The 13,660-nt window shown below is 45.1% G+C and overlaps 1 protein-coding gene across 1 annotated transcript; it reads right to left on the reverse strand.

The window, feature by feature from the left end:
• Nucleotides 1-2,439: 2,439 nt before the first annotated feature.
• LOC311119528 (E3 SUMO-protein ligase ZBED1-like) lies at nucleotides 2,440-3,850 on the reverse strand (the record flags this gene model as incomplete). Its single annotated transcript, XM_084194201.1, has 2 exons — nucleotides 3,305-3,850; nucleotides 2,440-3,100 (listed from the first exon to the last, which is right to left on the reverse strand). The coding sequence occupies exons 1-2, from the start codon at nucleotides 3,688-3,690 to the stop codon at nucleotides 2,440-2,442; spliced, it is 1,047 nt and encodes a 348-aa protein (XP_084050327.1). The 5' UTR covers nucleotides 3,691-3,850.
• Between the last annotated feature and the right edge of the window lie 9,810 nt (nucleotides 3,851-13,660).

The following is a 13,660-nucleotide window of genomic DNA, read 5'->3' on the forward strand; positions in this document are numbered from 1 at the left end:
CACACTGATCACAACCAAAAGGCTTCTCTCCTGTGTGTATTCTCTTGTGTTTAACCAGGCTTCCTGAATGAGTGAATCTCTTCCCACATTGATCACAGCTATAAGGTTTCTCTCCTGTGTGTATTCTCTTGTGTCTAGCCAGGTTTCCTGAATGAGTGAATCTCTTCCCACACTGATCACAACCAAAAGGCTTCTCTCCTGTGTGTATTCTCTTGTGTAAAACCAGGTGTTCTGACTGAGTGAATCCCTTCCCACATTGATCACAGCTGTAAGGCTTCTCTCCTGTGTGTATTCTCTGGTGTGTTTTAAGTTTTGCTGAAGAGGTGAAACTCTTTCCACAGTCAAAGCAGCAGTGAGATTTCTTCCCTGTAAGTCTCTGCTGGTGTTTCTTGAGGTGTTCTGATCTGGAGAGACTCTTCTCTGTCTCATCAGCATCATGATGTCGGTTAGCCTCCCCAGATGATAAGCCCCTTCTACTGAGAGAGCGACGGTTAGGGCTGTCCCCTGTGAAACAAAGACAGACAGTTAGGGTTCCTTCTTCAAATCGAAGTTAGTTCAAGGCCCAGCTTTCCAAACTCTTGTGATCGGATTCGAGCATTTTGGATGGGTTAAAATCAATGTAACCAATGGGGTAGGAGTGCTTCTAATGAGTCTACATTTTAAGAAGGTATTTAATGGTAATTAAGGACATCTAGGGAGTGTCCCAAAATAAATGTATGTAAGAGCATAAACCCACTCCGTCCCGGTGTTTTCCTGCAGTCGACCAGCAGCACAGACACCCTCTTCAGACCCAGCAGTAAGTTACCAGGAGAGGCACGACCTGGGGACCCCAAGAGGGGGAGGGGGGAGGAGGGTTGGAGGGAGAGGGAGGAGGGGGGTGGGATAGGTGTTTCCTGTAAATCCCAAAAAGAGGGTAGTGGAGTTCAAGTTAGTACACTAAGTGTAAAACAACACAACAATGGTATGATGAGGTCTTGCATTTAAATGGGGACGGCCACAACGGAGTGGAAACAATGCCCCCTTGCTGTTTAAGACTTAATGGACACCAAATACATTTTTTCCAAACTCTGCTTCTTCATTCCGGTTCGTTGAACAACAGGAAGTTACCAAACCACAGAAGATGAAAAATGTGGTTTTCAACGATGGGTTTATGATATAGTTTGCAACTTGTAAACGATTACCCATTCCTAAAAGTGAGTACCACTTTCACAGCATGTTAAAAATAATACACTATTTTACGATTTTACCTCGACTCACGTTGGTTGAGCGTCCCCAAATTATTTCTTTTAACAGACACTGTAGTAAACTATAGCGTAATCATATTTAAGTTAATTTCCTTGGAAAGATAACTGCCACGTGATTTATTCGCCCATGCATAGGTAGCCTGGTAGGCTAGTGTGTGAATAATTTGACAGAGGTGCTTTTAGTACAATAGCTAGGCTAACGCATACACAGCAGAAAGACACCGTTTCCAAATAATCTGCGGAACAAGTATATTTATCACAAAGTTTTCTGTCTGACCACCGGCAACATGAAAAATACGGACCGCGCTGCAATGATCTCTGTCTGAGCCCGCAACCTTCTACCTTTGTTGTACCATTTGAAAGTGGAAAGAAATATATACAGTACCAGTCAAAAGTTTGGACACACCTACTCATTCAAGAGTTTCTTTATTTTTACTATTTTTTACATTGTAGAATAGTATTGAAGACATCATAGCTATGAAATAACACCGATGGAATCGTGTAGTAACCAAAAAAGTGTTAAACAAATCAAAAACATGTTATATTTGAGATTCTTCAATAGCCACCCTTTGCCTTGATGAAAGCTTTGCACACTCTTGGCATTCTCTCAACCAGCTTCATGAGGTAGTCACCTGGAATATATTTTGATTAAGGCTGTCAAATGATTAAAATTTTTAATCAAATTAATCCGAATTTTCAGTGGATTAATCATGATTAATCACTATTTGCAATTACACCTGAATCCTAACCATTTTTTTTCTGAAATGCATACCAAAAGATAAATAACAGGACACAGATACATAATTTTCATATTATGTCTGTTTATTAACACAGCCAAATAATGGTGTTTTAAATCAAGCTGAAACATACTACACACCATAATATTTGTCTTTGTAATGTTCCATCACTTCCTCTTTGGCATTCCTCTTAACCAGGATGTACAATTTACAGTATTCAATTGAACAGAAAGCAATAAATGTAGTCAAATCATAACAGTGACCTACCACATTTTTGCACAATTTGAGTCATCTGTGGAAAAAAACATTTTCAATAAAACTTTTAAATCAAACCAAAGAACAATCTTTTACCTTTTCCTCCATTCTTTAATCCAGTTGCTCAAAAATCCAGTTGCTAACTACTTGCACTGAATGTTGCACTGAAACTGGTCTTTTTGTTTGAACATCACCTTTCAAATCTACTGAGCTTCATCATCTTTCAGCCAGTTGCTGAGGCAAACTAACTTGTTCACATTTTCTGAAAGTAAAGCTGACCTTTTCTTGTTCACAATGTGACCTGCAACTGAGAAAAGTCGTTCACAGGGAACAGTGGTTGCAGGAGTGGCTAGATATTTGTGAGCTAGTGAGGCCAGCTTCTCATGGGCTCCTGAATGAGATGCCCACCACCTCAAGGGGCAGTCCTCCAATTTAATGGTGGGCTCTGCTCTGTACCTCTGTATGGCAGGTTGGACCTCTTCATCTTCTGATTCTGAATCTGAGCCCATTTGCAGAAGGCTGATTTTCTTCCTGGGTGGCCCATCATCATGTGTCTGTGAAGACCTTCTGGGTGATTCTTGTTGCAGCATCCCTTCAAGTGTGGTCCACACCTCTTCCCTGTCTGTCTTGGGCAGGCATTTCAAGTCTTTGAAACGAGGATCCAAAACTGTAGCAATCTGGAGCCATGCATTGTTGAGCTGTTCTTGACGGGATGCTAGGTCCTCCTTGAACTTGGTCTTGAATCTCACCACATATGCAGGGTCCTCATCACAGGCTTCCATCTTGAGACGCAAGTGGCAGAGAGAAGGTAGTACCACAGAACAGGAGACATAGGCCTCTCCACCCAGGAGCTCAGTTACATACCTACGCACACAAACACACACATGCACACAGAGACAGTGTATTATTAGAACAGTGGTTATCAACATATTATTATTATTATTATTATTATTATTATCATCATCATTATTTTTTACATAGATACATGTTATTGATATTTGACTTGGTTTATTTCATTCCAGAAAATAATCAAAGCGATGTTATTTGATAAGTTACAGACTGATTTACCTGCATGGCTCTAGAAGTGTCTCCAGCCTCTGCAGTTTATCCCACTCTGCTGCGGTCGGCAAAACGAGTTTGTGCTCCTGATTGTCCAGGGCTGCGATGACAGCCTCTTTATTTCTGCTCACGCGCTTGACCATTTCCAGCGTCGAATTCCAACGTGTTGGAACATCCTGGATCAATGGCTCTTGCTTCTTTCCCAGGCTGACTTGTTGTGCTTGAAGCTCCGCAGCATTTGCTGGGCTGTGCTTAAAATGACCGACAACTTTGCGAGCCTTGGCCAAAGCATTTACAAAGCCGCTGTCAGCAAGACTCACTGTGACACTTCTCTGCACCATGTGAGCGACACAGTTCATGTGTTCATAGCGTGTAAGTCGAATTGCGGCAACCATGTTGCGTGCACTGTCAGTCCCAATGGTTGTAGTCTTGCCCTCGATGTCCCACTCACGTGCAACAGACAGGAACTGTTCTTTACAAGCCTCCGCAAAATGACGCTCCTCAGTTTTTAATATAGTCAGCGCAAAAGACTTCAGTTCCCACGTGTCACTGATTAAATGTGTAGTTACTCCGAGGTAATTGTTGTTACTCACTGATGTCCAATGGTCTCCTGTCAGGGCGATATGATTTACTTGAGCCAAGACCTCTTTCCTTTTTTCTTTTTCGTTTTCATAGAGCTCGTGGATTTTCTTCATAACTGTGGCTCTTGACGGTGGCTTATAGAATTAGTCTTGAGACGCCACTTGCAAAACATCAAGGAAACCTGAGTCTTCTACAATGCTAATGGGTCTACAATCCTTTGCAATCCATTTTGCTATTGTGTTGGTCAAATTATCTGAGGTTGATTTTGTTAATTGCCTGCAAACATTCAGCGTGGTCTGGCGCAAACCACTTGCTGAATCTGACGTCCCAGCAAACGCATGTTTGGCGTTGACATGGTACTTCAAGCTTGAACAGCTCCGGTGAAATTGAAACTCCTTCTTACAAATCTTGCAAATAACCTTGTACTTGTTAACTGTACCATCATCATTCTTTTTATATTTGAGTCCGTCAATAGGCCCACTTTGCTCACCTTGCTCCATCTCGCCTCTAGCTCCCAACCACTTTCCTGACCTGAATAATTTGTCACACTGCGCATGCGTGAAATGCGTTAAAAAAATTGACGTAATTAACAGCAAACAACTAATTAACGTCGTTAACGCGCTATTTTTGACAGCCCTAATTTTGATTTGTTTAACACTTTTTTGGTTACTACCTGATTATTATTCTACAATGTAAAATATAAAATAAAACCCTTGAATGTGCAGGTGTCCAAACTTTTGACTGGTACTTTATATACACTGCTTAAAAAAATTAAGGGAACACTTAAACAACACAATGTAACTCCAAGTCAATCACACTTCTGTGAATGTCACGATCGTCAGGGTAAGGAGTAGACCAAGGCGCAGCGTTGCAGGCAAACATACTAATTTATTAAGTGAAACGAAACAAAAGACGGAAACGTGACAGTACACGGTAAAACACAACCAACTCGAAACAAGAACCCACAAACACAAAGTGAAAACAGCCAGTTTAAATATGGCTCCCAATCAGAGACAACCAGCAAACAGCTGACACTCGTTGCCTCTGATTGGGAGTCACTCAGGCAAACAAAGAAATACAACAACCTAGAACACCCAACCAAGAAACAGAACACAGTGAAACGAACACACCCTGGCTCAACATACAGAGTCCTGGAGCCAGAGCGTGACAGTACCCCCCCCTAAAGGCGCGGACTGCGACCGCGCCTCAACAAAACCCAAACAGGGGAGGGCTGGGTGGGCATTCCTCCTCGGAGACGGCTCCGGCTCCGAGCTTGACCACCACCCTTCCACAATCCCCCCGTAGCGCCCCCGGTCCGGTCTGACCCCGCTGGCTGGATCTGGACCGGACATCGACGGAGCGGATTGCTCAAACTCCGTTGTGGAGCAGCTGACCGGTACCTGATCAGGCACCGGACTGACGACGCGCACCCCTGGCTTGGCGCGTGAGGCAGGAACGGACCGGACCTGGCTGATGATGCGCACCCCTGGCCTGGTGCGTGGAGCAGTAACGGACCGGACCGGGCTGACGACTCGCATCTCTGGCTTGGTGCGAGTAGCAGGAACGGGCTGGATCGGGCTGGCGACGCGCACCGTAGGTTTGGTGCGAGTGGCAGGAACAGGCCGGGTCGGGCTGGCAACGCACACCGTAGGCTTGGTGCGTGGAGCAGGAACAGGCCGGGCTGGGCTGACGACACGCACCACTGACTTGGTGGGAGTGGCAGGAACAGGCCGGGCTGGGCTGACGACGCGCACCACTGACTTGGTGGGAGTGGCAGGAACAGGCCGGACCGTACTGGGAACACACACCACTGGCCCTACTTGGGGATCAGGAACAGGCCGGACCGGACTGGCCACACACGCCAGTACCTCTCGCCGTGCCTCTACAACCTCCTTCCCCCTGGTGACCAGTGACTCCCCTAACCTGGCGGCCTCCTCTGCCATCCTTCTGCACCACTCTATCCCGTACTCCTGCTGCCCCGACGTCGTGAGCCCCCCCCTAAAAATGTTCTGGGGGTCTCTCCTCCCCGTGGACCAGGCCTCCATCATTCTCGCCCAATTCTCACTCTTCTGTCTCCAACTCTCGCCATTCAGCTCCTCAATGGGCTTGACCCAGTCGAAGCTGCCACGGAGATCTGCCAGCGATGGCTCCTGGACACGCTGCTTGGTCTGGTTTAGGTGGGTTCTTCTGTCACGATCGTCAGGGTAAGGAGTAGACCAAGGCGCAGCGTTGCAGGCAAACATACTAATTTATTAAGTGAAACAAATCAAAAGACGGAAACGTGACAGTACACGGTATAACACAACCAACTCGAAACAAGAACCCACAAACACAAAGTGAAAACAGACAGTTTAAATATGGCTCCCAATCAGAGACAACCAGCGAACAGCTGACACTCGTTGCCTCTGATTGGGAGTCACTCAGGCAAACAAAGAAATACAACAACCTAGAACACCCAACCAAGAAACAGAACACAGTGAAACGAACACACCCTGGCTCAATATACAGAGTCCTGGAGCCAGAGCGTGACAGTGAAATCAAACTGTCCACTTAGGAAGCAACACTGATTGACAATACATTTCACATGCTGTTGTGCAAATGGAATAGACAACAGGTGGAAATTATAGGCAATTAGCAAGACACCCCCAATAAAAAAAATCTGGTTTTGCAGGTGTTGACCACAGACCACTTCTCAGTTCTGGTCACTTTTGAATGCTGGCGGTGCTTTCAGTCTAGTGGTAGCATGAGACAGAGTCTACAATCCATACAAGTGGCTCAGGTAGTGCAGCTCATCCAGGATGGCACATTAATGCGAGCTGTGGCAAGAAGGTTTGCTGTGTCTGTCAGCGTAGTGTCCAGAGCATGGAGGCGCTACCACGAGACAGGCCAGTACATCAGGAGACGACGAGGAGGCCGTAGGAGGGCAACAACCCAGCAGCAGGACTGCTACCTCAGCCTTTGTGCAAAGAGGAGCAGGAAGAGCACTGCCAGAGCCCTGCAAAATGACCTCAAGCAGGCCATACATGTGCATGTGTCTGCTCAAACGGTCAGAAACAGACTCCATGAGGGTGGTATGAGGGCCCGACGTCCACAGGTGGGGGTTGTGCTTACAGCCCAACACCGTGCAGGACGTTTGGCATTTGCCAGAGAACACCAAGATTGGCAAATTCGCCACTGGCGCCCTGTGCTCTTCACAGATGAAAGCAGGTTCACACTGAGCACGTGACAGACGTGACAGAGTCTGGAGACGCTGTGGAGAACGTTCTGCTGCCTGCAACATCCTCCAGCATGACCGGTTTGGAGGTGGGTCAGTCATGGTATGGGGTGGCATGTCTTTGGGGTGCCGCACAGCCCTCCATGTGCTCGCCAGAGGTAGCCTGACTGCCATTAGGTACTGAGATGAGATCCTCAGACCCCTTGTGAGACCATATGCTGGTGCGGTTGGCCCTGGGTTCCTCCTAATGCAAGACAATGGTAGACCTCATGTGGCTGGAGTGTGTCAGCAGTTCCTGCAAGAGGAAGGCATTGATGCTATGGACTGGCCCGCCCGTTCCCCAGACCTGAATCCAATTGAGCACATCTGGGACATCATGTCTCGCTCCATCCACCAACGCCACGTTGCACCACAGACTGTCCAGGAGTTGGCGGATGCTTTAGTCCAGGTATGGGAGAAGATCCCTCAGGAGACCATCCGCCACCTCATCAGGAGCATGCCCAAGCGTTGTAGGGAGGTCATACAGGCACGTGGAGGCCACACACACTACTGAGCCTCATTTTTACTTGTTTTAAGGACATTACATCAAAGATGGATCAGCCTGTAGCGTGGTTTTCCACTTTAATTTTGAGGGTGACTCCAAATCCAGACCTCCATGGGTTGATACATTTGATTTCCATTGATAATTTTTGTGTGATTTTGTTGTCAGCACATTCAACTATGTAAAGAAAAAACTATTTAATAAGATTATTTCATTAATTCAGATCTAGGATGTGTTATTTTAGTGTTCCCTTTATTTCTTTGAGCAGTGTATATTTTTTCCACTTTCAAATGTTACAACAAAGACGTTTGGAGGTACGGGCTGCGGTCCGTATTTTTCATGTTGAGGGCGGTCAGACAGAAAACGTTGTGATAAATATACTTGTCCCGCAGATTATTTGGAAATGGTGTCTTTCTGCTGTGTATGCGTTAGCCTAGCTATTGTACTAAAAGCACCTCTGTCAAATGATTCACACACTAGCCTACCAGGCTACCTATGAATGGGCGAATAAATCATCTTGCAGTTGTCAGAGCACCTTACCGATCACTGCACCTGTACACAGCCCATCTGAAATTAGCCCACCCAACTACCTCATCCCTATATTGTTATTTATTTTGCTCTTTTGCACCCCAGTATCTCTATTTGCACATCATCTCTTGCACATCTAGCATTCCAGTGTTAATACTATTGTAATTATTCTGCACTATAGCCTATTTATTGCCTTACCTCCATAACTTGCTACATTTGCACACACTGTATATATATTTTCTGTTGTATTTCTGACTTTATGTTTTTTTACCCCATATGTAACTCTGTGTTGTTTTTATTGCACTACTTTGCTTTATCTTGGCCAGGTCGCAGTTGTAAATGAGAACCTGTTCTCAACTGGCTTACCTGGTTAAATAAAGGTGAAATAAAAATAAATAAATAAATCTTTCCAAGGAAATTAACTTAAATATGATTAGGCTATAGTTTACTACAGTATCTGTTAATAGAAATAATTTAGGGGTGCTCAACCAACATGAGTTGTCATCATAAAGCAAAAGGCGCAACATGGAGAGCGAGCGTTGACTCTTCTCCAGCCATACCTCTCCCATCCTAGTTCAGCAGCCACACCTCTCCCGTCCTAGTTCAGCAGCCATACCTCTCCCGTCCTAGTTCAGCAGCCATACCTCTCCCGTCCTAGTTCTGCAGCCATACCTCTCCCGTCCTAGTTCAGCAGCCATACCTCTCCCGTCCTAGTTCAGCAGCCATACCTCTCCCGTCCTAGTTCAGCAGCCATACCTCTTCTGTCCTAGTTTAGCAGCCTCTCATCTCCTAGTTCAGAAGCCATACAGTGGGGGAAAAATTATTTATTCAGCCACCAATTGTGCAAGTTCTCCCACTTAAAAAGATGAGAGGCCTGTAATTTTCATCATAGGTACACGTCAACTATGACAGACAAAATGAGATTTTTTTTTCTCCAGAAAATAACATTGTAGGGTTTTTAAAGAATTTATTTGCAAATGATGGTGGAAAATAAGTATTTGGTCAATAACAAAAGTTTCTCAATACTTTGTTATATACCCTTTGTTGGCAATGACACAGGTCAAACGTTTTCTGTAAGTCTTCACAAGGTTTTCACACACTGTTGCTGGTATTTTGGCCCATTCCTCCATGCAGATCTCCTCTAGAGCAGTGATGTTTTGGGTCTGTCGCTTGGCAACACGGACTTTCAACTCCCTCCAAAGATTTTCTATGGGGTTGAGATCTGGAGACTGGCTAGGCCACTCCAGGACCTTGAAATTCTTCTTACGAAGCCACTCCTTCGTTGCCCGGGCGGTGTGTTTGGGATCATTGTCATGCTGAAAGACCCAGCCACATTTCATCTTCAATGCCCTTGCTGATGGAAGGAGGTTTTCACTCAAAATCTCACGATTAATGGCCCCATTCATTCTTGCCTTTACACGGATCAGTCGTCCTGGTCCCTTTGCAGAAAAACAGCCCCAAAGCATGATGTTTCCACCCCCATGCTTCACAGTAGGTATGGTGTTTGGATGCAACTCAGCATTCTTTGTCCTCCAAACACGACGAGTTGAGTTTTTACCAAAAAGTTATATTTTGGATTCATCTGACCATATGACATTCTCCCAATCCTCTTCTGGATCATCCAAATGCACTCTAGCAAACTTCAGACGGGCCTGAACATGTACTGGCTTAAGCAGGGGGACACGTCTGGCACTGCAGGATTTGAGTCCCTGGCGGCGTAGTGTGTTACTGATGGTAGGCTTTGTTACTTTGGTCCCGGCTCTCTGCAGGTCATTCACTAGGTCCCCGTGTGGTTCTGGGATTTTTGCTCACCGTTCTTGTGATCATTTTGACCCCACGGGGTGAGATCTTGCGTGGAGCCCCAGATCGAGGGAGATTATCAGTGGTCTTGTATGTCTTCCATTTCCTAATAATTGCTCCTACAGTTGATTTCTTCAAACCAAGCTGCTTACCTATTGCAGATTCAGTCTTCCCAGCCTGGTGCAGGTCTACAATTTTGTTTCTGGTGTCCTTTGACAGCTCTTTGGTCTTGGCCATAGTGGAGTTTGGAGTGTGACTGTTTGAGGTCGTGGACAGGTGTCTTTTATACTGATAACAAGTTCAAACAGGTGCCATTAATACAGGTAACGAGTGGAGGACAGAGGAGCCTCAAAGAAGAAGTTACAGGTCTGTGAGAGCCAGAAATCTTGCTTGTTTGTAGGTGACCAAATACTTATTTTCCACCATAATTTGCAAATAAATTCATAAAAATTCCTACAATGTGATTTTCTGGAATTTTTTTCTAATTTTATCTGTCATAGTTGAAGTGTACCTATTATGAAAATTACAGGCCTCTCTCATCTTTTTAAATGGGAGAACTTGCACAATTGGTGGCTGACTAAATAATTGTTTCCCCCACTGTACCTCTCCTCTCCTAGTTCAGCAGCGACACCTCTGCTCTCCTAGTTCAGCAGCCATACCTCTCCTCTCCTAGTTCAGCAGCCATACCTCTCCTCTCCTAGTTCAGCAGCCATACCTCTCCTCTCCTAGTTCAGCAGCCATACCTCTCCTCTCCTAGTTCAGCAGCCATACCTCTCCTCTCCTAGTTCAGCAGCCATACCTCTCCTCTCCTATTTCAGCAGCCATACCTCTCCTCTCCTAGTTCAGAAGCCATACCTCTCATTTTACATTTCAGTCATTTAGCAGACACTCTTATCCAGTAAGTGCATACATTTTTTTTTCATACTGCCCCCCCCTGGGAATCGAACCCACAACTGAGCTACAAGGGCTCTCCTCTCCTAGTTGGGCGTGCCAGATCAGGTGAGCGTATGGTCTCAATTAAATAGAGTAGTCTATATATGAATGGATGGAGAAGCACGGGCAGTTATCTTCCCAAGGAAATTAACTTCCTAAATATTATTAGGCTATACAGTTCCTATGGAAAGTCTACACCCACTATAACTTTTTTCACATTTTGTTGCTTTAAAAAGTGGGATTGAAATAGATTTGATTATAATTTTTCATAATTCATCTACACAAAATAATGTGAAAGTTAAAACAAAATTTAAAAAAATTTGTACAAACAAATCCAAATAAATAACTAAAATATAGTCATTGTTTAGGTAAGCCTAAATTAGTCCATAAGAAAAGTTGGTGTTTAAAAAATCACATAATTGATATGGACTGTAAAATAATAGCGGTTAACTTGATTTTTTTGAATGAATAACCCTTTCTCTGTTAATAATGATCAAAGATGTTCACAATAATCCCCAATAATGACCACCTGCAACCCTGTACATGTGACTATTCACAATAATCTAAATAATGACCACCTGCAACCCTGTACATGTGACTATTCACAATAATCTAAATAATGAACACCTGCAACCCTGTACATGTGACTATTCACAGTAATCCCCAATAATGGCCACATGCAACCCTGAACATGTGACTATTCACAATAATCCCCAATAATGACCACCTGCAACCCTGTACATGTGACTATTCGCAATAATCCCCAATATTGACCACCTGCAACCCTGTACATGTGACTATTCCCAATATTGACCACCTGCAACCCTGTACATGGGACTATTCCCAATGATCCCCAATATTAACCACCTGCAACCCTGTACATGTGATTATTCCCAATAATGACCATCTGCAAACCTGTACATGTGACTATTCACAATCATCCCCAATAATGACCACCTGCAACCCTGCACATGTGACTATTCCCAAAAATTAACAATAATGACCACCTGCAACCCTGTACATGTGACTATTCACAGTAATCCCCAATAATGACCACCTGCAACCCAGTACATGTGACTATTCGTAATAATCCCCAATATTGACCACCTGCAACCCTGTACATGTGACTATTCCCAATAATCCCCAATATTGACCACCTGCAACCCTGTACATGGGACTATTCGTAATAATCCACAATAATGACAAACCTGCAACCCTGTACATGTGATAATTCACAATAATGACCACCTGCAACCCTGTACATGTGACTATTCCCAAAGATCAACAATAATGACCACCTGCAACCCTGCACATGGGACTATCCCCAATAATGACCACTTGCAACACTGTACATGTGTCAATTCGCAATAATCCACAATAATGACCACCTGAACCCAGTACATGTGACTATTCACAGTAATCCCCAATAACGACAAACCTGCAACTCTGTACATGTGACTATTCCCAAAAATCAAGAATAATAACCACCTGCAACCCTGTACATGTGACTATTCACAGTAATCCCCAATAATGACCACCTGCAACCCTGTATATGTGACTATTCACAGTAATCCTCAATAATGACCACCTGCAACCCTGTACATGTGACTATTCACAGTAATCCCCAATAATGGCCACATGCAACCCTGAACATGTGACTATTCACAATAATCCCCAATAATGACCACCTGCAACCCTGTACATGTGACTATTCGCAATAATCCCCAATAATGACACCCTTTAACCCTGTACATGTGACTATTCCCAAAAATCAAGAATGACCACCTGCAACCCTGTACATGTGACTATGTCTCCCGAGTGGCGCAGTGCTAGCTGTGCCACTAGAGATCCTGGTTCGAATCCAGGCTCTGTCGTAGCCAGCCGCGACCGGTAGACCCATGGGGCGGCGCACAATTGGCCCAGCGTCGTCCAGGGTAGGGGAGGGAATGTTCAGCAGGGATGTAGCTCAGTTTGCAACGCCAGGGTTGTGGGTTCGATTCCCACGGGGGGCCAGTATGATTTTTTCACTACCTGTAAGTCGCTCTGGATAAGAGTGTCTGCTAAATGACTAAAATGTAAAAAAAATGTAAATGTATTCACAATAATGACCACCTGCAACCCTGTACATGGGACTATTCACAGTAGTCCCCAATAATGACCACCTGCAACCCTGTACATGTGGCTATTCGTAATAATCCACAATAATGACAAACCTGCAACCCTGTACATGTGACTATTCACAATAATCCCCAATTATGACCACCTGCAACCTGGACTCCATGGTTGCACAAACCACCTCCAAAATCGACAACGTCACCTGCCCCTGGCTCGGCACCTCCACTTCTGGGATGCCTGTAACGGAGAAACTCCATTCGGTTCCCTTAAATGAGCCATGGCCCAGGCTAGGAGCTAAACCGAAGGGCCCGGTCTGTTCCACCCCTTCTGCTCCGCCTCAGGATGCCTGGATTGCTGTCCGGGGAGTAAAGCACTCCAGGAAACGGAATCCATCAAATGTTTCGGAAGTGCTACAATTGGGGAGGAGATTCAAGGTCCTGGAAGACCTGGAAGTGCATTCCAATCATACTGTACAGGGTCCCTCCGCTCCATCTCTACTGCTGCCGTCTCACTCTCAGGTGGAAGTGCCCAAGCACACTCATCTGCGCTCCTTGCCTACCGCTCGGTCGTCAGTCTCAGCTGCTAGCCCCCCTCAACCTGCTAGGAGGCAGATCACCTGGGAGAGGCCCCGTCATTTACCCAATAAACCCAT

The sequence above is a fragment of the Coregonus lavaretus genome (genome assembly GCF_964263955.1).
Source record: "Coregonus lavaretus genome assembly, contig: HAP1_SCAFFOLD_140, whole genome shotgun sequence".
Classification (NCBI taxonomy): domain Eukaryota; kingdom Metazoa; phylum Chordata; class Actinopteri; order Salmoniformes; family Salmonidae; genus Coregonus; species Coregonus lavaretus.